Source organism: Amphibalanus amphitrite, unplaced genomic scaffold, assembly GCF_019059575.1.
Source record: "Amphibalanus amphitrite isolate SeventyFive unplaced genomic scaffold, NRLGWU_Aamphi_draft 002177F_arrow, whole genome shotgun sequence".
Classification (NCBI taxonomy): domain Eukaryota; kingdom Metazoa; phylum Arthropoda; class Thecostraca; order Balanomorpha; family Balanidae; genus Amphibalanus; species Amphibalanus amphitrite.
Genome location: NW_024883670.1, coordinates 28230 through 51972, shown reverse-complemented (window position 1 = coordinate 51972; position 23743 = coordinate 28230). Strand labels below are relative to the sequence as shown.

The 23743-nt window shown below is 54.2% G+C and overlaps 1 protein-coding gene across 2 annotated transcripts; it reads left to right on the top strand.

The window, feature by feature from the left end:
• Positions 1-424: 424 nt before the first annotated feature.
• On the top strand, positions 425-22825 carry LOC122376515 (alpha-actinin, sarcomeric-like). 2 transcript variants are annotated; one of them, XM_043356407.1, is made up of 14 exons: positions 425-656; positions 10798-11051; positions 11326-11407; positions 11890-11975; positions 13741-13833; positions 14407-14637; positions 15209-15285; positions 15829-15873; positions 16498-16627; positions 16971-17234; positions 17627-17863; positions 18447-18832; positions 19277-19583; positions 21858-22825. In XM_043356407.1, exons 1-14 carry the CDS (start codon positions 512-514, stop codon positions 22050-22052), a joined length of 2532 nt encoding a protein of 843 aa, XP_043212342.1. In that variant the 5' UTR covers positions 425-511; the 3' UTR covers positions 22053-22825. The 2 variants fall into 2 exon arrangements, with proteins under 2 accessions (XP_043212342.1, XP_043212343.1); XM_043356408.1 differs by lacking the exon at positions 15829-15873.
• The last annotated feature ends 918 nt before the right edge of the window (positions 22826-23743 follow it).

The window sequence follows — 23743 nt, the reverse complement described above, 5'->3', positions numbered from 1 at the left end:
GCAGCTCCCAGGGCCATTGTAGGTACTCCGAGAGGACGATACGGTTATCAGAGGTGACTGTGTTGATACGGCAAGGTTTTGTTGCAGAAATAGTGCAGGTGTGTTGATACAGGCGCAGGCTTCCGTTTACAGCAGCGAAACGCAGTTCGTTAGGCGAAGTGGCGTAACCACGATGACTTGGCTATGCCCTGGTGTCTGGGCATGCCAGGTCGGGGGGAATTATTATGCTCAGTTTACGGAAGTTGACTCTTCTTTTCAAAATTGCTTATATGCGTACCAATCCTAATCCATACGACCAACCTGCACCGACGAAACATTTGTTAAGTCGATATATCACGGACGGCAGTGACCTGACCTGTACTGCTGACCGGCCGCTAACCCGTCACTGACCTGTCACTGACCTCTCGCTCTCTTCCCGCAGACCTTCACGGCCTGGTGCAACTCCCACCTGCGGAAGGCCGGCACCTCCATCGAAAACATCGAGGAGGACTTCCGTAATGGCCTGAAGCTGATGCTGCTGCTGGAGGTCATCTCCGGCGAGACCCTCTCCAAGCCCGACCGCGGCAAGATGCGCTTCCACAAGATCGCCAACGTCAACAAGGCACTGGACTTCATCGCCAGCAAGGGCGTCAAGCTGGTCTCCATTGGCGCCGAGGGTGAGTCCGACGGGGAAGGTCGGGGGTTTGATGGGTTTGTCTTACCGTCGAGGCAGGCTCAGGTGAAACAGGGAATATCTGGTGTTGAGAGGGTGTTCTCAACAGTCACGTTTGCATCTTCTCGCATTTACAAATTATCATCATGGCGTTTTATGGGAGAAAGGACCAACTTCGAGTTGCCACTCCGAAACAATCGCAGGCATTATTTATCTTCAGACATCAGCTATATCAGTTTCTACCATTGGCTGTGGTTGAAGTGCCTGATAAGATATCAGCTCGTGCGCGGTGAAGGGGTGGTAGATATTCATGAGTGCTTTGGCCTCTGCACTTAGACAGCTTCTTTGATTATTTACATGCAATCAACAAGGCTTCTCTCTCCCCCTCTGCGCATTATCTGAATCTAGAACCGGAATCAGCCCACTAATCGCTTTCGCATTAGCGCTTTCTCGGTGTGTTCATCTTCATGTAAATCAGCGACTCGTCCATGAGCCCGTGCTGACCTCATCAGCATTCAGAGGCGGTAAACGCCACTAAGGACCGACTTGTTTTCACACAACAAATAATACGGCTGTCAGAGCGCTCCAAAACACAATGGAATGCTGGCCATGTGGGTGCGGTGGGATAGGTAATGTCTGTCAGACACCTCGTGGAGGTTTGACGAATGGCGTCAGTTCACGCATGGCAAGACGCGGAGTACAGCTATCAGGCCTCGGAGGGTACCCTTCCCCACACTCGTTGCTCCGTTTTATCGAGCGCTGGTGTGCGCTGTAGCGTTCCACCCGGCAGCTGAATGGTCCAGGGGAACAGCTGGCCGCCTCGTGGTACTTCGTGTCTGTGTGTGTGTTTGTGTGTATGTGTTTCCGAGGACCACCTGGCGTTTCTCTACCGTTATGAACTTATGAGCTTCCGACCGGCAGTTGGCTGGAGCAGAAGGCGCTAGCTGAGTTCTCAGGCTGAGTGCAGTACCGAGTTTTCAGCCAATCGCCGGCCTTCCACAGTTGGAATGGGAACTGGTGATTGTGCCTTACTGTGCTGCCGTATTCAGCCTCGATATTGTCGAAAATCTCAACGTCTAGTTGTTTGGTACAATCATTTCACCTCCTGCCGCCTCAGCATAGGTGTTCACATGCACGTCGGCTGTAATCATCCTAGCATGGGGCAGCTGCACCACCGACCAAGCCCCCGCCAGCCGCGGGCGTCTCTGATAGTGGGACGATATCACCGATAGCGGCTAATGACGGCTCAACCGGACAGCTGTGGTCTATGCCACACTCTAACCCGGACAGGGCCGGGATTAGGCGTGACCAACCAGCTCAGACAGGTATATGGCAGTAATTTAGGGCGGGCTGTGACTGAGGAGAGTGGTATCAGGATGGAGAGTTGTGGCCAGATATTCTACTACTGTTTCCCTATTACACTATCACTTGATAGAGCGAACGAGCCCGGTCGCGGATGCTTGATATTTGGTGTTGTCATTTGCCCTGTTACAACCTTGGGTGTTGTGGTTATGATCCTGGAATTGTCCAAAGGCTCACGGCGGCTTTTCTTTGTAATTTTGTATCCTTTGAATCCTTGACGTGGATCGTACGAGACGGAGACATATCGTGTTTTTTTTTCTCATGTGAAGAATGCCGTTCGTCACGATTTTAGTGTCATATATAAGCAGTAGATTGGCTGTTTGGCGTAGTCCTGTCCCATTCGTGATTAACTTCTTCAGATTCGTCTTCTAAGAGCAAAATACTGATGACTTCAACGGCACAGCATTTCATCAGGTTGGAGATTTCAGGTAATCATCTGACCTTTGATGAGTCATGTATTCGTGTCCTATTTTGGTAATGTATCAGTCATGCTTACCATTACTCATCTGTCTAATATAGAGCCTAATGGTCGCGACACTCGTCACTCAATGATCCCATATTACCCCTGCCGAACAACATCACTCAGTATTTCAATATCACGACTGCTTAGCGGCGTCAACAGACGCGTACCAGTCCCCCCCCCCCAGACCTCCCCTCGTATCAGTTGCCACTTGTGGGGCCGACTGTTGACGCTTAGCCGATACATTTTAACAGCCTGCAAGGCTCGATAATCCGTCAGCGCCTCCCTCCTGGTGATCAGATAACACCTTGTACTCCATGCGACCTCGACCGCCTGCACTCGAGTGCGCTCACGGTTCGGCGAAACACCCTAAGACAGCTGAACAGCAGCGGCAGCTGCGTTAGCTCACCCCTCTCGTAGAGCGCCCGCCGGCACAGTGGTAAACGCCCCGGCACGACATACGTCTGGAAGTGTTGTGACCGCCGCGGGCCAAGGTTGACGCCAGGGGTGGATGTCGGAACGCGGGAGGGGCACTGCGCGACAAATTGGGTGGCCTCTGTGCTCGTGTGTGGGACACCTGGTTGACGAGCCTGTGCTCGCCTTCCGTTTCCTGGCTCACAATGTGCCTCCGGACTGGGGGGGGGGGGTCATTATAAGCCGAGCTCTGTAGCGTGGCTGTCGTCGAACCTTGGCGATCTGCAAGATGTGATTCTTGGTGGTGCGACTGTATGGTCGTGAAGCCGTTGGGAACCCCGAATGACAGACCTGCGTCCGGGATGATTTGGCACACGGTGTCCGTGCCGGGCCGTGACGAGGCTCTGGGTACTGTTAGTCGCGGGAACTTGTGCGACCGATCTTGACACGGTGGGTGCCCGGCCTGGGAGAATGACACAGTCCAGTTCGGACTGGTCTAGTGGGGGGGGGGGGGAAGGGGGGAACCCAGCGTGAGCTGATGTCTGGCCTGGGATGGAATGACTGCTAACGTTTTGCTCTGCTCCCGTTCCTTGTCTTCTTGTCTTGTTCGTGGATTCCGCTCAAGCTTCTGGCTGCTGCAACTGGCTGCTTCTTGTTTTCTTCTAAGTTCATGAACCTCGATGACATTGAAAGTCCGGGCGTTCTCAAGCCACCTTGGTTTTCTCTCCTCCAGCATTCCTCCCCATGCCCTAGACTGTTTCCTTACTCCCCCCATCACTCACGTCCAGCTCGATCTGCGCGTAGGTATCTGCCTGGGATTGTCCGTATCGTCCGTTTCGGCTCCTGCTCCGCTGCAGAGGACTCCCACGACCGTCGGCGTTGTGACACTATTTCGGAGACATCGGTCGACGATCTCTGGCCGGCAGCCCCGCGGGGACACCGTAATTGGACGTCACACCAGCTCCGAATGTGGGAACGGCCTCTCCCGCGGGATAGCCAGCGATGTTGTGTTGTAGAGCCTCCCGCGGGAACTGTGTGCACGAGAAGGCGGCTCCCGTGTGAGGGAATGCTTCGACAACGGACGGCGGAGCGTTGAGGGCGGGTCCCGTTAGGAGAACTGGTGCCGAGGGCCTGCAATGGTTGTTGTGTCGGTGATAATTGGTGGGCTATTAGCACTGATGGTGCTGATCAGGGTCTTCCGCCGGGTCCCGAACAGCACAGCCAACCGCCGCGTCGGTACATCTACAACTATTTCCCAACTGCATAATTGTCATTCACCGCGGAGTTCTCTCATCACATCCGCACGACTGCGCAGTTCATACTTCATCCCGATGAGCTGCGAATCCCCCGAATCCCCTATCCTCCACCCCTCCCTGCAGAGCGCAAACTGACAGTTCTGGGCGCCCCTGTGCTCTAGCTATCCTACCCTCCCCTCCAGCACGGAGCTGCAGCCCATATCACCTTCCGGTCGGTCCGTGCACGGCTCCGGATCTGGCTCCGGCTCGGCGGGTGATGGCTGAGCGGCCAAACATCGACGGAGGGTAAACAGCCGCGGCCGCCGCTCCACAACGTCCGCCGCCGTCACCGCCGCCGCCGCTGCTGCTAAGGCCACTGCTGCTAACGCCGATGGGTATTGCTGAATGCCTCCAAATGGGCCGATATAGATAGTCCTGAGTACCGCTGGTTGAAAGCTATGCTATCGGTCTATGGTGAGGTCTGCGGGACAATGATAACCTGACAGGTCTCCAGCTGCCAGCTGGACTCAGGTGCTGCCACACTGGTATGTTGCATACCGATCCTGGGCCGGGGCCGAATTCGCCACGGCACATTCGTGGATCGAGCGGTGCTTGGACTGCATTTTCTGGGCGTGGTAGCCATGTGAGCCCATTGTAACGTCACTGTGAATGCAGCGTGGTCCTCCCGCATAATCCCGCATTGTCTGAGAGTTGATAAACGCTTCCGAGCTCGGACCGTCAGCCGCACTGCCGTTACCTGACGTTGCCACCGGCTACTCTCGTATAATCGCGCACCGTTATACGCAAACACCGTCTATGATTGTCTGTGTAAGCTATGTCCAAATAGGTATGCGTTCTTTCGCCGAATCTACTGGTGGACTTCGACCCTGTGTCCGTGTTTCCGTGATCATTGCAACGTTGCAGGCTAGCAGCAACTTGACGTCGAGTTTATCTCTGCATTCAGTTCACAGAATGTCAGGCATGCGGTGTGCACTGGGGTCAGGGGGCAAATGGAAGAGTCCTGAGTAGATAGAGACAGGACAGAGACAGGGAGTGTAGCAGGCGTGACTCGTGAGTCCGAGGCTGAATGGAACTTATTGGGTCAGGTGACTGGGCGAGTGACTGGATGAGACCGAAATCCTGAAGCGAGAGATGTGGAAATCCTAGAACCGATCGAGTCTGGTGACCGAGAGAGACCGCATGGTGTTGGCTCGACTGGTGTAAATAAACCGTGGCTGGGCGACCGGGATCGGCGGTATACTGATACCATCTGATACCGTACAGCTGAACGGTCGGTGGATGCGGATGACGTCATCGGTGTCAGCTGACGAAAAGATGATGTTGAGGGGGGGGGGGGGGGTTGTCCTCGGTATGACTGGAAAGGATGGATTGCAGTAATGCTTATGATGCGCCTCTTGCAACTTTTTCAAAGGAGGCATGCTTATTTCACAAGTTCTTAAGCTTCCTCGGCAAATGCCGCCCGTTGAAAAGTTGAGCATAAGAATGCCGGTCATTTGGGTCATCGCTGTGTCTAATTTCTTTGGCCGGCATTGCAAATAGCCTCTATTGAAAATGTCGACGGGCGGATCGTGAGGCACGCGCGTCTGAAGTAACGAATAGCGAGGACTGAAATTCTCTGTCAGCAGCCGATCTTGGCCGGTCTTGGAGTCGCGAGATATGCGCCACACAAGGGAAAACTCGCCCGGCCACTGCCAGCTCGGGAAAAGTGGTTCAGTTGTCCTCTACACGACTTTTCCCGGCATATATCTCCAGGTCAGCGAGTCGGGATAGTGAAGGAAAGTCAAACGGCGTCGGCGGAAACCAGATGTGAGCTGAGATGTCAGATGAATGCCTAGGTGGTCTATCACAAATGGAGCTGATCTTAGTGCTGGTCACTAGAACCTAACCAGTAAAGAGCTACAGGTCAATTGTACTTACCGTTATGGTATTTAGCTTGAAACCTTCGTTCACAAGTCCATTTTGCATGATCTCGGCGATTGACTTTATGCCTGATAGCTCTTAGGCTATGTTTAGCCCCGAAGTTTGTGATCTTTTTTTCTTTTTACAGCAATCGTTCCTATTTTGCTGAAATGGTTTAGAGTTCATGCATACTTTACTGTGCCGATGACCGCTTTTATTCATTAAAGCAACACCTATATAAAACAATAAAAACAATAAAACAATAAATAAAAGCAATAAAAACAACACCTAAGAATAAACCTTCTATGCCTGTTGGTGAAGTGGTACAGCTGTATGGTTTGAAACCGGAGACCCTGTGTGGCCTGTGTTCTACCGATAAAAACACTGGTACTGATTATCCCTATTAGTGGCTGAAAGCGCCTGTCATGTGTTAGAGGTTGACACAAGGCAGACCTGTTGGACATCCGACCTGGGATGTGCGGTTGTGTGAACTCTGCCTAGACGACGTTCGAAGTTGATCGGAGTCCTTCAATTTGCTTCACTCTTATTCTCCATCACATTCGCCCCTTACTGATGAAGTGATGGCCCCTATTTGTAAGGAACTGTTGCTTCAGTGACATGTGTCACTCTCCACCACCCACTGGCCAATGTCCATGACTCGCGGCCCATCGGCCAAGGTCAACCGCTGTCAATGGATGCCGTCAGGCTAAAACTGTCCGTCGACTAATTTAAGCCCTCTGGGGCTTCAGTTTAGGCTCGTCTGAGCCTGGAGGGGCATGAGTCTGATTGGGGTGGATGATACTATTTTGGAGCAGATCACATCAAATCATTTTATTTCTCTAAATAGTTACACAGTACACACTCAAAGGGGTTTATGGTCATGAACGGTGATTCTATTATGTTTGACGACTGGTCGAAACGAACCCCTGTCGGTTGAAATTAATCCTCGCCCATACGTGTCCGACGAACGGCTGAACTCTTTAAAGGAAGGGTGCCACCTTCCGAAATTTTTGTTCTATGAATCTTTTTTGCTTATTTGAATTTTTAGACGTGGTTAGCGCGTCCACAATATACAAAAAACAGAAACATTGCATTTAATACATTGGCCAAAAAAAAAAGATCGTTGTTTATATCACCACTACAACTCAAGGTCGTTTGATGTGGCAGCTAGGACGGCTGGCATATCCTGTTGTCATGGCAACATATCATTCTGCCATTTGCATTGATGGCGCAACTGAGACAAAAAGATGAACAAATAAAAAGGAAGAAGATAACATGATTTGAACTAAGTTTTAGGTAACCAAGTAGGTAACTGTTGGCCATATTTGCCACGTCAAAAGAACATCAAATAAGTCGAGTAAAGGTTTTTCCTTTACAATGCTTAAGAGATCTATGGAACCCTTCACCCTTCATGCAACTTACTAGAAAAACTTCCCAATTAAAATTTTAAAACTTAAGTGTATACCATAAAGAAAAAATATACCCTTTCAAAATGATAAAACATGCTTCAAAAGTATAACTTTTATACATACCTTTGCTGATTTCATGTTTTATAAAATACCCTTAACACGACGAGGAAATAGTGCTGAAGATTTTTGCCTGCCCGAATGCTGGCAGCAAAACTCGCAAATGATAACTTCACGTGCGGATTCAATGCTGACCGTCTCGAGCATAGGTAAGTGAAGCCGGTTTTTAGGTTCATGTGAGGCTAATCTTGTAAAAACTGCGTTGTGTCCAAAAGGTGGCACCCTTCCTTTAACGAACTTTCCCCTCTGCAGCGACCGCCCGGTCTGTTTTTATATCTGAGTCGCCCAACAGGTTTCCAACCGAATGACTCGAAAGCTATTCAAATGGATAGCTAGAAACCTAACGACGAGAAATTCTTCGTTATCGGGCAGCAGATACGGCAGCTCGTGAAGCCACTTGAGTCACGTCAAATGAAACGGAACCAGCAGAAATAATTGGACAAATGCAGGTCACCTTTCTGGCACAGAGATCCGCAGCCGAACCGGTCTCGACTAATAAAGCTGGCATGCTGCGGCCTTGCCGGCTTTATTTCGTCATCCTTGTTAAGGACGCCTGCACTTTGTTGCGGTACATAACAATCCAAGTCGTGCATGCAATTTTATGGTTGCATGTGTTGAGCTATGACCGGTGCGGCGCCATTTTGATGGCACCATGTTCTTTATTGGCCAAAACAGGCTTGTGGTTTGCCTCGTTCATGTAGAGGCTGTGATGTGGACAGCGTCTTTTCTTTTGACCACCACACAGTTCAAGACCTCTGAAATGCAACAACAGATCTGACCCTCCCTGAAAGTCCTCCACTAGTGATCTTTATTTTTGTTCCTTGGATCCAGATAGACCCCTCAAAGAGAATATCCCTACCATAAATCCCTACTACCTAGCTGACCCTGCATGATTGACGGACCTTTCTGCAAGTGGCCTTTACCCGTATTCCTTGCGTTCTTATCCGTGTTCTTATTGGCCTGAGACGGCAGCCTCCACACCACTAGCAGCATAAATGAAACAATAGCGCCAAAGTGGCAGCGAAAGTGACCCAGTGCCGGCCCGGTTTTTGCTGACGTCGCCCGCGGCAAAATGCCGAGCCACTCTCGGAGGTCACGTGACGCGACATTCCGCCGGGCGGCCTTGTCACTTGCTTGTCACGTGATACCGGCACCTGAACTGCGATGCTTCCTGCTGCATCGTTGTCGGCAAATGTTTTTTCTTGTTACAGCACTTCTATACGGGAATACCGCCACAGTCTGTAATCATAGGTTGCACCGATACGGCAATATGAAAGTCAATAGGTTATCGACCGAATATGTTATTGACTGGATGGGTTGCTGTCTATCTGATGAGTCTCCCATTACGACGACGGACGGCCATGGCTTTACTCTCCCGCCGTTGACAGAGCCTGGTCTGTGCGTCTCAGACCGGCCGTCTGAGACGTATTATTGGCCGTCTGCGGTTCCGTTCGGCTGACGTATCGGAGCATTAGCATACCGCTGAGGGCGTGGCGAATGTGCGGCTCGCGCGCCAGGTATGGTCGGCAGGGCCGGCCCGCGGTCTGCCCGCTGACAAAGCTGTGGTGCCGACGGCCTGTCGGGAGCGATGGGGAGGATTGGTGGGCTGATGACTGTGATGAGGCACTGAGAGCGGGCTAGTGGACAGACAGGGAGCCGGGACGAAACTTCAGAACCGTCTTCAGAACTTCTTCAGAACGTCTTCAAAAACTTCAGAACTGTTATGGAGTGAACGAGTAGTGTGATGGTTCATAAGACTCAGCGGGATGGAAGCGCATTTGTTGGATCTTGAAGGGACATTGGAGTGTCGGGGAGTTGATTGATAACCCGGTGTGTTGATGAGATGACTGATGCAACGGTAAGACCTTGGGACGATATCGGGTCTCGCGAGCAATCAACACTAAAGAGGTGTGGTATCGGGGACTCGTCTGCTCAGAAATGGTTGCGGCACATACTCGGTGGGGTACGCCGCTCCGTTATCCACCTGTTGAATGTCGCTTGGCGTTTATATTCTTGTGGCTGCCTTGTTGCCTAAAGGGAGCCGTCCGGTGCAGGCCATAGAGCTCCAGCAGAAACCTTCTGCTGACACTTGACAGGACGACCCAGCCCTGCTGACGGGACAGTCCTGTGAGTGTGGACGTTTATGTATCTGATGACACTGGAGGCCGCGGTCGTTCGAACGACCTTCACCGGTGCAGTGCCGGCTCTCTCAGTGACGCAGTTAATGCGCGACGGAATGTCTGAAACGTGCCAAAAACGATAGATAACGTCGGAATGTGTCGGCTGTTCGTACCGTGAGTAAAGCTTCGTGAACAGCCAGTAATTTGCCTTGTATGGGCCGATGTGCTGTTGGATATTTCGTGAGCAGAATGTAGTAATAAGCACACGATTATTTGGTTTCTCGGGGTTTATCTAGTCAACTATGTGGTTCTTTGTAAAAGTACAATTGTTTTCCTCAGTTCCTCATTGTCCTAAAGTCGTTTATCATCATGCATGCACTGTTGACATGCAGTTTGTAATGTATGTCCTATCCTATTATCGTGACCTTGGCAGTTGTCTCTTGTCTCAATGAGAATGGCATTTCCTACTTTGTTTTCCTGTTAACTACCTGTCCAGCGTTGATGGCTCGTCTTCTGTCCATTTCTGATGTAACTCGTAGCATGAATGATGACTACCGAATGCGAGTTGGATTGATGGGAGGTGATGAACAAACAATAAACAAAAGCAGCAGGGCGGGCAGTGAAGGACGGCTCAGGCAGTTCCAGGACCTGATTGATCTGCTGCTGTTCTGTGCTCCTACCCTCATTGACTGACGACTCTACCAGTGTTGGGTCCAATGTCGATGGCCTTTCCGGCGCCGATAACTTGTGACAACGCTGAGATAAACAGATGCTAGTGTGGTGGATCGATCCCGTTTGACCTCACTGCTGATGAATGGAAACGTAGTTCGATAGGTTTACAATGCGAGCAAAGAATGGCCAGCAATTTTGTGTCGCCGCTTACCAACTGAAACTGATAATAGCAGCAGCGTTTTAGACGTGGCTGTCACTTTCGGCCTCTCGATTCTTCACGTGTTCTACGTCTTTCCTACCAGTACCAGAGGCTAATTTATGAAAGGGCGTGAATTTGACATTCTATTCGGAGGCTATGCTATATCTAAACCACCAATCATCTCTTCCTGATGATTTGGAATGTATGTACGAGTCTAACCTCACCTTCTCTCCCCAGAGATCGTCGACGGCAACCTGAAGATGACGCTGGGCATGATCTGGACCATCATCCTGCGGTTCGCCATCCAGGACATCTCTGTGGAGGAGATGACCGCCAAGGAGGGCCTGCTGCTCTGGTGCCAGCGCAAGACGGCGCCCTACAAGAACGTGAACGTGCAGAACTTCCACACCAGCTTCAAGGACGGTCTGGCGTTCTGCGCGCTCATCCACCGGCACCGGCCCGACCTCATCGACTACAACAAACTCTCCAAGGTGAGGGGTGGGGTGCCGAGTGGAAGGGCTAGGGACTTACCCGTCCTCATCGACTACAACAAACTCTCCAAGGTAATGGATAGGGTGGCGAGTGGGTGAGTGAGGAAAGGGGGTAGGGAGGGAGGCATCTGGGTGAAGAAATGATGGGCCGTTGGGGTGTAGAGATCGTCGCTCGTTTCGGCTGATAAATTGTGAGGCTATGATCAGGTTCGTCTCTTCCAACCAAGCCGTCTCCAGGATTAGCCTGACCTCTATCTCCACGGATTTGTTTCAGGACAACCCGATGGAGAACCTGATGACCGCCTTCGACGTGGCCGAGAAGCACCTCGACATCCCCAAGATGCTGGACCCTGAAGGTGACTACCGCCCCCCCCCCCCCCCGTGGAACCGTTACCCTCGCCAAGGAGTTTCTAACTATGTCGTTGGCCTTTAGCACTCAGCATTGTGTGCGGCTCCCGAGGAAGTCCTAGGGACGACGAAGTGTTGCCTTCCGTGGACGTGCTTTTATTCATTTAGCATTTGGAACTTGAGGCACCATTGGGGATCTATCTCCACTTGGGCGCTTGTGGTGTTAGGCACGTCACTCTTTGTCTGTTGCACACTCACTGCCACTTGTCATTTGCACCTGTCTGTTTCCATTTCTCCCGGATCACCCGGGTCGCTGTGAAACTGTTGGCTGATTGGTTTGGTTGGTATCCAGGGACTCCCCTGCGGCGGGGCCGGGGCCGGGTGCCCGTGGTGGACCGTGGGGTGGGTCCGGGGCCCGCCCTCTGCGTCCCCGCCCTCCGCTCCCGACTGAGACAGCCCGGCTGACGGTCCCACTGTCGCCGCCCGCCAGACCTTATCAACACGCCCAAACCCGACGAACGGGCCATCATGACCTACGTCTCCTGCTACTATCACGCCTTCCAGGGCGCTCAGCAGGTAACGCCATCTGTTGTCGGACCGACACACTAACAGTGCCGCGCCTGGCCGCAGTCCGCCGCGCGCCGGCTGACCCCTCCCCTGGAGAGTTCTCACGGGGAGTTCACCCGGGGACTCAACACGGGCCGCAGACCGGGCCGAGCTTTTCTCTAACGTCCCTCAGTGCAGACACCAGGCTGTTTGCGACTGGACTGAGCGTTTTGCCTTGCTGGTGCTGTGTTGTGGTGTGTCCGTTTGTTTGTTTGTTTTGTTTGTTTTCGTTTTAGTGCCTGACTGCCGGCGTTTTGAAGCGTGAAGACGCGGTACTTTGTTTTCGTTGTTTTTATCTGTTTGTGTAACTTTTTTTCTGAAAGGTCATGCATATGATTCCCTGATTCCTTCTTTCCATACCACTCCATGTAAAATTGTAAGCTCTTCCAAACATTTCACTCGTCTAAAGACCTGGTTTCTTTTTCAAATGCCTTGACTTTTCATCGCCCATCCATTCTCGGCTGGTAATCCACATCCGTTCTTTCCACCGATCATCTCTTAGCATGGTTTTCTAATGTATCACCTGTACATTTAAATCCCACGAAGCCACTCTCAGAGCGGCATGGCACTGCACGTCGCTCCCCCGGAGCCCCAGTGACCGCCCCTGACCAGCATGGTGTGCCGTGTGCCCGCACGCAGCGCCGCCCTGGCGGCGACCGTGTGAACTAACCGTCCGCCGCTCCGCCGCGCCCCTGTATTGCAGATATCAATAACGAGCCTGTTCCTGACGAGCGGGCTGTCATGACCTACGTGTCTTCGTACTACCACCGCTTCGCCGGAGCGCAGAAGGTAACGGCGCACCGCGCGGCGGAACGGGAGGACCGGGAACGGACTGCGCCGTAGTGCGGCGGGCTGGGTGGATTATATGACGCGAACTGGAAGAATTAGGCTAGATTTGGAGGGGACGAATTAGGCTGGGCAAAGTAAGGCTCCACTTACAAGTGCGAGGTGTTCCGCATAGTGAACTATGGCTTAGGACTCCGCATAGACTCAGAAAAAAAAAACTTCATGGCTAGCACAAAACGGTACCAACGCCTCTAGCCGTGTTCCCTGACCACTGGCCTGCGTTATTGTGACGTTATTCGGCCAGCTATCCATCCCGATGCTTCCTTCTGTTCCTGTGAAAGTTATCATACTCCCGCTCCGCCGCGTCCCACCCCTGTCCCGCCCGTTCCACTGTTCAGAGAAGTAGACCGTGCCTGGCCGGGTCTGGTTCTGCATACAATACCCGACCGCTGCCGCCCTCTGCCGTTTCCTGTGCTGCTGTCGGGGCGGGGAGGAAGATTATGACCGTGACGGATTCCGGGGCACGAGAGGGGTGGGGAGGTTATACCGGCTACCAGTGAGAAGGATACAAAGGGCTGTGCCGGGCAGGGGTGGTGGGTTTAGTACCGGGTGGTTCAAAGAGGTCATATCGGCGTGCCGTCAACAATGGAATGGCGCACTGGGTTCAGATGTAAACCGTAGGCTCCTGACTTTTGAGGTCAGGCGTTGAAAGTCATGGAGTGATTTTGTTGGTAAATAAGGTATGGATGATGAGACAATGGGACTGGCTCTGTAAAGCAAACTAGACATGTATCGGTCGTAATAATTAGTAAGGAGTGAATTCGCTGTAGGTAGACGTATCCTGTGATGACTGGTTGTATACTTTGTCGGCTTTATACAAGCATGTTTATTTCTACGGTATGTTATGAAATGTATCGTCCATTCTCTGACTTTGCCCCTGAACCGGCAGGCGGAGACGGCTTCGAACCGCATCTGCAAGGTGCTCAAGGTGAACCAGGACAACGAACGACTCATGGAGGAGTATGAACGACTGGCGACCGACGTGAGTACCCACCGTTTCGTGACATTTTCGCGACGAGCAAAATTTGTGGGGTCTGGGGACTGGTGAGCTTATTTCTGTGCAGGGATGCAGCCGAAATTATCACAGCAGTAACCTGCTTTGACCCGGGCTTCACATATTATACTCCTGAGCTGAATGTTCCAATTTTCTTCTGGTCCACTGAGAAGCCTACGAAGGTATTACTGCTGGAATTATTTGCAATTGTTTTTTATTTGTTCAGTAGCTACTCATGCTATAAAATGTATTGTATAGATTACAATAAAAGCTATATTTCTACAATATTTTCTCGATAGTTGACTTGAGCGCCATTTGCCATTTGATTACCTATGTCCGTCTGTTTCCGTCACTGAGCTTGAGACACTGTTCCACAGCTACTGGAGTGGATCCGCCGGCCCTGCCTGCCCCTCCAGGTGCCTGTCTGTGTCTGTATACCCCGCTGATCCGCTCCCTCCATACCCTTACAGCTGCTGGAGTGGCTCCGCCGCCCCTGCCCGCCCCTCCAGGTGCCTGTCTGTGTCTGTATGCCCCGCTGATCCGCTCCCTCCATCCCCACAGTTGCTGGAGTGGATCCGCCGCACGCTGCCGTGGCTCGAGTCGCGTCAGACCGACAACTCACTGGCCGGCGTGCAGAAGAAGCTCGACGAGTACCGCAACTACCGGCGCAAGCACAAGCCGCCCCGTGTCGAACAGAAGGCCAAGCTGGAGACCAACTTCAACACGCTGCAGACCAAGCTGCGTCTCTCCAATCGGCCCGCCTACCTGCCCACCGAGGGCAAAACCGTCGGAGTGAGTAGGAGGGGGTGGGGAGGGGTCCTACCTGCCCACCGAGGGCAAAACCGTCGGCGTGAGTGGATTGGGGGGGGGGGTGAGGGAGGCCGGCCTACCTACCCACCGAGGGCAAAACGGTCGGCGTGAGTGGAGAGAGGGATGAGTGGTTGTATCGGGGGAGGGAGGATTGGTGATGGCACCATGGAAAGGGAATGTTGAGAGCACTGGGGAAGGAGGAAAAGAGGCTGTCGGCTGTCATGTCATAAGTTATTCACAATTATTTGTCTGTTTATTAGTTAACGTGCCAATTTCGACCCTTGAATTGATGCTCTTGATAACCGGGTGTCAACAAGTACATGTATCAATATCAGCCACGCACGGGCGTTTTTTTATCGCGCGTCGTTATGAACTACCACATTACTATCATCACGCATTTGCTTCATATCGCTCATTGTCGTATCGAACCTGCAGTCGTGCCTGACGGTTTCGTCTGAGGGAAGTGGTCCTTGCCTCCATTGTCCTGCTGTTTCGCTGTGCTGCCGGGCCCCTGTCACAGTTCCAGACACTAACGCCGTCCGGTGTGTTTCAGGACGTGGCTAACGCCTGGAAGCGCCTGGAGGGCTCCGAGAAGACGTTCGAGGAGTGGCTCCTCACCGAGGTGATGAGGTGAGCTTAACGGACGTGGAGCGACGGTAGAGGGAGTGGGAGAGGGCGGTGGTCGGGTGGAAAGGTGGGTGGTACGGGCCGGGCGATGGTAAGGGTGTGTTAACTTCGGAGGTGGCTTTGCCCAGCGTTGGTGTCCGAGCGCCATCTGCCTCCGGAGGTATGTCGATATGCCTATACCGAGTAACGCTGGTGATCCGATATCCTTCCCAAAGTCGTGTTTTACCTGTTTGTAGTGATGTGTGCACTTAAAGTAGTTTATATGATATAGCTGTCACGGCCGAGCTCTTTCAGTTTTCATCCTTCACCTAGTCTTGTTCAAAGATAACTTAACCGTGACTCGAGGCTATCGCTTAACCCATCTACAATCCACGCCATCAGATGACGCTTCGTTCGTTTTCTTTCCTTCCCGATACCCCTCCCGTCCTACCTCGTCCCATCCTGACCGGTACTGTCCTACCCAGTGGTGCTCTCCCGGCCGATCCTGATCTGACCCGTGTCTCCTGATCCTTCCTGCACACCCTGCTCCTGCTCCTGGCGGTCCAGACTGCAGCGGACGGATCTGAGGAGCGGCCTGACCGACCGACGAAGGTACTGTCTGCCGTGTCCCCAGTACTCACCTCCCCACACACACCTTTCTGCACATCCTCGTCCCCACACAACCCCGTCCCGACCCAATCCGTGGGCGGGTGGTGACCGTTTGGTCGATAGACGCTCTAAGTCGTGGACTGGGACACCTGTGTGGTGGCGGTCTCGGAAGAGTGTTTACCCGAGCATTGGGCGTGACGCTTGTGTTGAGAGTAGTGAGATTGCGTTCTGCTCGGTGAAAAACGTGTGGATGGTGAATGATTGGCGGTCAAGCGTGTATTAAACGGTATTATTGTAGAAAGAATGTGGTGCAAGGGTATTTCCGGTTCGGTGTAATCCTGATTTCCAAGTATGCGGCGTAAAGAGCTTATTCTTAAGGTCAGTCAGGATAAGCGGCAGAATTGGTGTTATTTTCTTATTTGTGATCCTGTCCTTGTATTTTATGAACTCACTGTCGTGGTTTCCGGGCTTTTTATCCACTTTCGATATCATTCTATTGTGTGATGACTTGCTCGAACGTCCTATCGTCCAGAATTCGTTGTTGGATTTCCTGTGTCATTGAATAGTATTTTAGGACAGCAGCGTCACTCTGTAACTATCTGACGCCCGTCCGCCGTTTGACCCCAGGCTGGAGAGAATAGACCATCTGGCCAAGAAGTTCAACCACAAGTCTGACATTCACGAGGAATGGACTCGCGGCAAGGAGGAGATGCTGCAGAGCCAGGACTTCCGCAACTGCAAGCTCAACGACCTCAAGGTAACGGTGGTGAACGGTGTCGAGCGCAGGTTACGGTTTAATGGCAGACTCAGTGACGGACTCGGTATTCAGACAGGCACAAATGCGATGAATCTATGTTCTATAATATTTTGTGTACCTAAGCAGATCGCATAGCACCCGATTGCGCTGCATGACAGGGAAGTAAGCCCTACGTTTTCTAGTTTTCATGCTTAATTTGTTCTCTCTGAGAACTTCATACTGCACCATATTAGACCCCCTGTGTCTCAACGGTATACCACTGCGTCTACAATGCCCCCCATGTCTCTCCCCCGTCGCTTTACCGCTCTCTTTCTTGTCTCACGCCCCCGTCTTCCTCTGTCAGGCTCTGAAGAAGAAGCACGAGGCGTTCGAGTCGGACCTGGCCGCCCACCAGGAGCGTGTCGAGCAGATCGCCGCCATCGCGCAGGAGCTCAACACGCTCGACTACCACGACGCGGCCACCATTAACGCGCGCTGCCAGCGCATCTGCGACCAGTGGGACCGACTGGGGGCGTTCACCACCCAGCGGCGCACCCAGCTGGACGAGACCGAGCGGCTGCTCGAGAAACTCGACCAGCTCCACCTCGAGTTCGCCAAGCGCGCAGCGGTGAGACCATAGGGGAGAAGAGAGGGGTGAGGGGTTGAGGAGCGAAGAGCACTGGAAGGGGCAAAAAAGAATTGAGCAGGCGTCCCATTTGTTTTGTTGGGTTTATTCTGACTCTGAACGGAAACACTCTCGGCCGTCATTTATTTTTGCGTTCATCCTTAGTAAACGCTGTTGTGTGTTTGCAGAGTTTCCAGCCTCATTAATAGTTATTGTATATCATTTTGCATTGTTTATCAACATCTTTCCGGGAACGTTGACGTTGGATCAGGACGGCAGGAAGCGCCGGATCAGGACGGTAGAGACGCTGGCCCCGCTCTGTCCCTGCCCCTTGTATGATGCGCCTGTGGTGTCGATCCCTCCCTGACCGACCCCGCTTTCCCACCGCTCCCCAGCCGTTCAACAACTGGCTGGATGGCGCCCGCGAGGACCTGGTGGATATGTTCATCGTGCACACTATGGAGGAGATCCAGGGCCTGATCGAGGCGCACGAGCAGTTCAAGGCGACCCTCGGCGAGGCCGATAAGGAGTACAACTCTGTGGTCAACCTGGTCAAGGAGGTGGAGATGCTGGCGCGCCAGTACCAGATTCCCGGAGGACTGGAGAACCCCTACACCAGCCTGACGGCCAACGTGAGTCACTGGGGTAGGGAGGGACGACTAGGGAGACTCTAAACCAGCGCCCACTCCCAGCTTCCGCTACTAAAGGGACACTTGAACACTTGATAGAGAGATGGGGCGGATTGTGAATGTTCTCTCGGATACGGTAGAGTGAGTGTCTCGCCATCAAAGGCTGTGTCTTTGGTTGTGTCGTTGAGAGTCGTTTTGCTAATTGTTTTGCATTTATGATCTGTAATGACTTCTCAGTTGATGCAAGCGAGAGATGCGCAAAAAAACACAGTTCGTTGTAAGTTTCCATTGACTCTTTAATCGGCTTCACGGCGGAAATGATGTTGCCTTTTAACGCCACATTCTCCCGTACACGTGATGTGCTACTTGACCTGTTAAGCGGTCCCGGCCCCACGTCGGTGCAATGTGTTGATCCCTGCCCTCCCACGCGCCATACTACAGGTCTGACCCAGGTGCTGATCTATGTCTCTCGCTCGCCCTCCGTTCAAGGTGCTGACCTCTGTCCTCTCCCTCCCCAGGTACTGATGTCTGTCTCTCGCTCGCCCTCCGTTCACAGGTGCTGACCTCTGTCCTCTCCCTCCCTCAGGTACTGACCCAGAAGTGGTCGGACGTACGCCAGTCACTGGTCCCTCAGCGCGACCAGACGCTCCAGAACGAGATGCGTCGCCAGCAGAACAACGAGGCACTGCGGCGCCAGTTCGCCGAGAAGGCCAACCAGGTCGGGCCGTGGATCGAGCAACAGATGGCCGCTGTGGCCGCCATCGGGATGGGCGGCACCGGCGCACTCGAGGACCAGCTCATCAAGCTGAAAAACTACGAGCAGGCCGTGTACGCGTACAAGCCGCAGATCGACGAGCTGGAGCGTATTCACCAGTCGATCCAGGAGGGGATGATCTTCGAGAACCGCTACACGCACTACACGATGGAGGCGCTGCGCATTGGCTGGGAGCACCTGCTCACATCCATCAACAGGTGGGGACTGTGGCGCAGGGATAGAGGAGGAGAGCTGTGAGTGGGGTGGGGGAGAGGGAGGGAGGAGAGGGTTGGTAGAGGGCTGGAGATGAGCATTGAGCGTGGTGGATTAATCTGAGCTGGAGCGAAGAGTGATGAATGATGCGTGATAGTTGTGGTGGTATGTAATTGTGCTGTGAGAAATGACTCGTGTTGAAAGCATTTCTGGGTATCTTGTCTGATTTTCCAGCATCATGGTCAATCAGTTCGGAAATGTCAAATGTGGGTTGGGAATAACCTGATTACTTTTTACGATGTTGGCTATAATAGAAAGAGTACATTAGTGCTGTCATCTTTCCTTTCTCACGGATGGATGCCCAGTCGACCGTCTGCCGCCCGCCCGCACCCATCCCCACTCTGCCTTCCCCACATGACACCCCTCACCATCTCTGCTCTCTCCCTCAGGAACATCAACGAGGTTGAGAACCAGATCTTGACGCGCGACAGCAAGGGCATCAGCCAGGAGCAGCTCAACGAGTACCGCGCCTCGTTCAACCACTTCGACAAGACGCGCACGGGCCGCCTCAACTGGGACGAGTTTAAGAGCTGCCTCATCTCTGTGGGCTACAGCCTGGGCAAGGACCGCCAGGGCGACCTGGACTTCCAGCGCATCCTGGCTGTGGTGGACCCCAACAACACACACCAGGTGCCGTTTGACGCCTTCCTCGACTTCATGACGAGAGAGTCGACAGACATGGACACCGCCGAACAGGTGAGAGGTGGAGGGAGGGAGGGAGGGAGGGAGGGAGGGAGGGAGGGAGGGAGGGAGGGAGGGAGGGAGGGAGGGAGGGAGTTCTAGAGAGCGGCGGGAAAGGAGATAACCTAGATGGAAGTGGAGTCTGAGCGATAGGTACCAGCAGCCACGAACGATGAGTTACCTACAGCGATTGGATAAATGATTGTGTTACATGTTGAAGGAAGATGAACGAAGACGTGTATAAATTTCCTATTTTATATCAGCTTTTATTTGAAGAGCTAGGATCAAGTTGTTCCGCTCTGCTTAGCTGCACACATTGTCTTACCCACTCCCTTCCCCATTTGAGGAGGTGGACTGACTGAGACAGGGGCGGATCCAGGAAAACTCCAAGGGGAGGGTCATGAATCGAAGTGGTGCCCCTACCTATACCCAAAATTAAAAACTCAACGGATTTCGTCCACTTCATTTTGGTGGTGCCCCCATTTTCAGTTTTTTTTTTCTTTTTATTTTTTTATTTTTAGTCAGTATCTTAACTCTTAGCCACAACCACATTTACCAGTTGTAAGCAAGTATATATGAATGTGCTATGTGTATATATGTTGTGGACGCTGAGTAGTGAGTACTTACCAGGAACGTTATCAGGTAAGCAAATCGTTGTCAGTCCGACGAACTTGACCCTGGGGCCTGGCGTCTAAAGGGTCTGTCCTTGACACTTCAGGCTTGTCAGGGGCACCAAAGTCCTTCCAGGGACACCACAAACCTGTCAGGGGCACCTACGGCCTTGTAGGGGCGCCACAGGCCCGCCAGGGGCACCACAGGCCTGCCAGGAAGCAGGGGCACCACAGGTCTAGCAAGTATACACGACAGGCCTGTCAGGGGCACAACGGGCCTGTTAGGCCCATGAGCACCCCTAGGGGCAGGGGCACCACAGTCCTTCCAGGGGCACCGCAATCCTGTGAGGGGCACCAACGGCCTAGCAGGGGCACCAGTCAACACAGGCCTGCCAGGGGCACCACAGACCTGCCAGGGGCACCAGAGGCCTGCCAGGAGCACCACCGACCTCGCACGGGTAACTTGGGCCTGTCAGGGCCCAGGGGCACCACGGGCCTGTCGAGAGGCACTTCAGGCTTTTCAGGGGCACCATAGTCCTCTCCGGGCGCAGGGGTAGCAGGGCACCAGAGGCCTGCCAGGGGCACTACAGGCCTAGCAAGGGCACCACTGGTCTATCAGGGGCACCACGAGCCTGTCATAGCCAGGCATCTCAGGCTTGTCAAGGCCCAGGGGCACCACAGGTCTGTGAGGGGCACCAGCGACCTAGCAGGGGCACCAGTCAACACAGGTCTGCCAGGGGCGCCACAGACCTGCCAGGGGCACCACACACCTTCCAGGGGCACCAGAGGTCTGTCAGGGGCACCACCGGCCTCGCAGAGGCACCTTGGGCCTGTCAGGGGCACCACGGGCCTGCCGAGGGGCACTTCAGACTTTTCAGGGGCACCAGTCCTCTCCGGGCGCAGGGGTACCAGCGGCCTAGCAAGGGCACCAAAGGCCTGCCAGGGGCACCAGCGGCCTAGCAAGGGCACCAGAGGCCTGCCAGGGGCACCACAGGCCTAACAAGGGCACCACGGGCCTGTCAGGGGCACCTCAGGCTTGTCAGGGCCCAGGGACACCACAGTCCTTCCAAGGGCACCGCAAGCCTGTCAGGGGCACCAGAGGCCTGCCAGGGGCACCACAGGCCTAGCAAGGGCACCACTGGCCTGTCAGGGGCACCTCAGGCTTGTCAGGGCCCAGGGGCACCACAGTCCTTCCAGGGGCATTACAAGCCTGTCAGGGGCGCCAGAGGCCTAGCAAGGGCACCACAGGCCTGCCATGGACACCACAGGCCTGCCAGGGGCACCACCGGCCTTGCAGGGGCGCCTCAGGCCTGTCAGGGGCACCACGTGCCTGCCGGGGACACTTCAGGCTTGTCAGGGGCGTTACAGTCCTGTCAGGGCCCAGGGGCACCAGGCCCGTGGTGTCCCTGCTAGGCCGGTGGTGCCCCTGGCGGTCCTGTGGTGCCCCTGTCAGGACTGTGATACCCCTGATAGGCCGGTGGTGCCCCTGGCAGGTCTTTGGGCCCCCGGGCCTCAAGGGGGCCATGACCCATGTGACCCCCCCCCTTGGATCCGCCACTGCGTCGGCTAATTTTCGAGTCTTATGTTTTGTTCCTCGCCACAGCCGGACTGGCCATATGCGTCCCCTCCCCCCCCCCCCCGTATCGGACCGCACTGACCCCTCGCCGCCCGCCCGCAGGTGATAGACTCGTTCCGCATCCTGGCCGCCGACAAGCCGTACATCCTGCCGGAGGAGCTGCGCCGTGAGCTACCGCCCGACCAGGCCGAGTACTGCATCCAGAGGATGGCGCCCTACGCGGGACCCAACGCGGCGCCCGGCGCCCTCGACTACCTGTCCTTCTCGACGGCGCTCTACGGCGAGTCGGACCTGTAGGCGGCCGCGGCGCCCGCGGAGACGACCCACCCACACACAGAGGCCAAGGAGGCCAGTGCCAGTGAGCGCGCGCGCCGCGCGGGGGGCGCGCGTCCGTCGGCTGGCCGCAGCGCGATGGGGTAAGACCGGCCACCGCCGCCGCCGACACCGGCGGCCGGCGAGCGGGCCCGCTCGACGCCGAAAACACCCGGCGAGCAGCTGTGTCTTGCCTTAGTTCATCGTATCAATACGTCTAGTCTTTGTTGATTGGTCAATGTGTACATTGGATGTTTTGTAAATAACTCGAGATAATCCGGGCCCGGTGTGTCGGCGGCACGCCGCGGTCGGCCGCCCGGCGGCCGCGCCGCGCCGCGAGGGGCTGCCGGCGGCGCAGTGCCGTCCGCTCGGCCGGCAGGGGCCGCCCGGAGGGGCCCAGTCGCGCGCGCGCGCGCCCGGCCGGCCGGCGCCCGCCGCCGCCGCCGACGCCCGCGCCCTCCGCCTCCACCCGAGTTGTGTTGCCTCCTCCAGTCTTCTACACCTGCCGGCGGCCCAGCGGGCCGGGCGCCCCGGCCCCGGCGGCGCCCCCGGCCGGGCGTCCCGGACACCGGGCGGCGCCGCCGCCGGCCGGCCCGGCTGCGCCCCAGATTCGGCCTCGGCGGCCGCTGCCAGCCCGTGCTATGCTCGGTGGATCGGTGCATGCACGCGCGAGAGAGGGATAGAAAGACAAAGTGTGTGACTGAGAGACTTGTGAGCCGCGGCTGCCGGTGGCCAATACATTTTTATCGAGTCTGGAATCGTGTGTTGAGCTGTATCCGCGAAATGCGAAATGAGAGGACACGTCTTCTAGCTAGCACACCACGACGGAGATGTTTCGCATTCCCCACGAGCCAGACAATTGCAAATTTCTGACGGTCAGAAAACACTCCAGTTCAAAGTTGAAAATATATATTTTATCTGCCATACAGTCAACACCACGTGGAAAACGAATCGGTACCGCCCATACTATCACTCTGTTCAGTCCCCGTGGTGCCTATTTTTGATGCGGTCAGTTTCTTCGCATGTTCTCTTTTACCGTGATTCGCGCGATTTACATTCGGTTTGGTGGACATAAAGGAAGACGCAATGTCCATTACACCGTCCGTCCGCAGTGGGTCTGCCGGGCTGAGCTGGGGTGGGCTCGAGCGACCTGGGGCGGCTCGAACCGGGCTCTCACCACCAGCCCGCTAGTGAGTCTGTCACTCTCCCAGCCGAGCCGCTGGGACGGACCGGCCTGTCTGAAAACGACAGATGCTGCTGACCGGACTCAGGTAGAAGGTACAGCCCACCGCTAAAGTAATGTAGGGTTTTACCAATCTCAACAGTTGGCTTTGACTGGCGATTGTTTAATGCGGAGTGATCGTAAAGAAGATGTCAGTAGCTAAAGTTGTAGCTGCAAGGGTGACGATACATATAAGCTACATTCAAAGTTTCATTGTATTCTGGCTAATCGTTCCTAAGCTTCAGAAGCAGAACATACCCATGACTGAAACCCCACATTACTTCTGCTGTGGACTGTACTTGGTCTGAATTACGTTACGAAACGTAAAATTATTTTCTTTAGCTGGAGCACCACGGGGCCTGAAAATGGGGTTATGTATCACAATAATCAAAGCTCAAATGTCTGCTGACAAGCGCTGCGTATTACGTTTTCCACACAGGCAAACATTGCGATT

Bases quoted from the DNA above. Each gene is read 5' to 3' on its own strand.
- LOC122376515 (XM_043356407.1), top strand. From the start codon at position 512: ATGCTGCTGCTGGAGGTCATCTCCGGCGAGACCCTCTCCAAGCCCGAC. The intron at 11,408-11,889 runs GTGACTACCGCC...GCCGCCCGCCAG, and splicing joins CAAGATGCTGGACCCTGAAG to ACCTTATCAACACGCCCAAA. The intron at 15,874-16,497 runs GTACTGTCTGCC...GTTTGACCCCAG, and splicing joins GGCCTGACCGACCGACGAAG to GCTGGAGAGAATAGACCATC.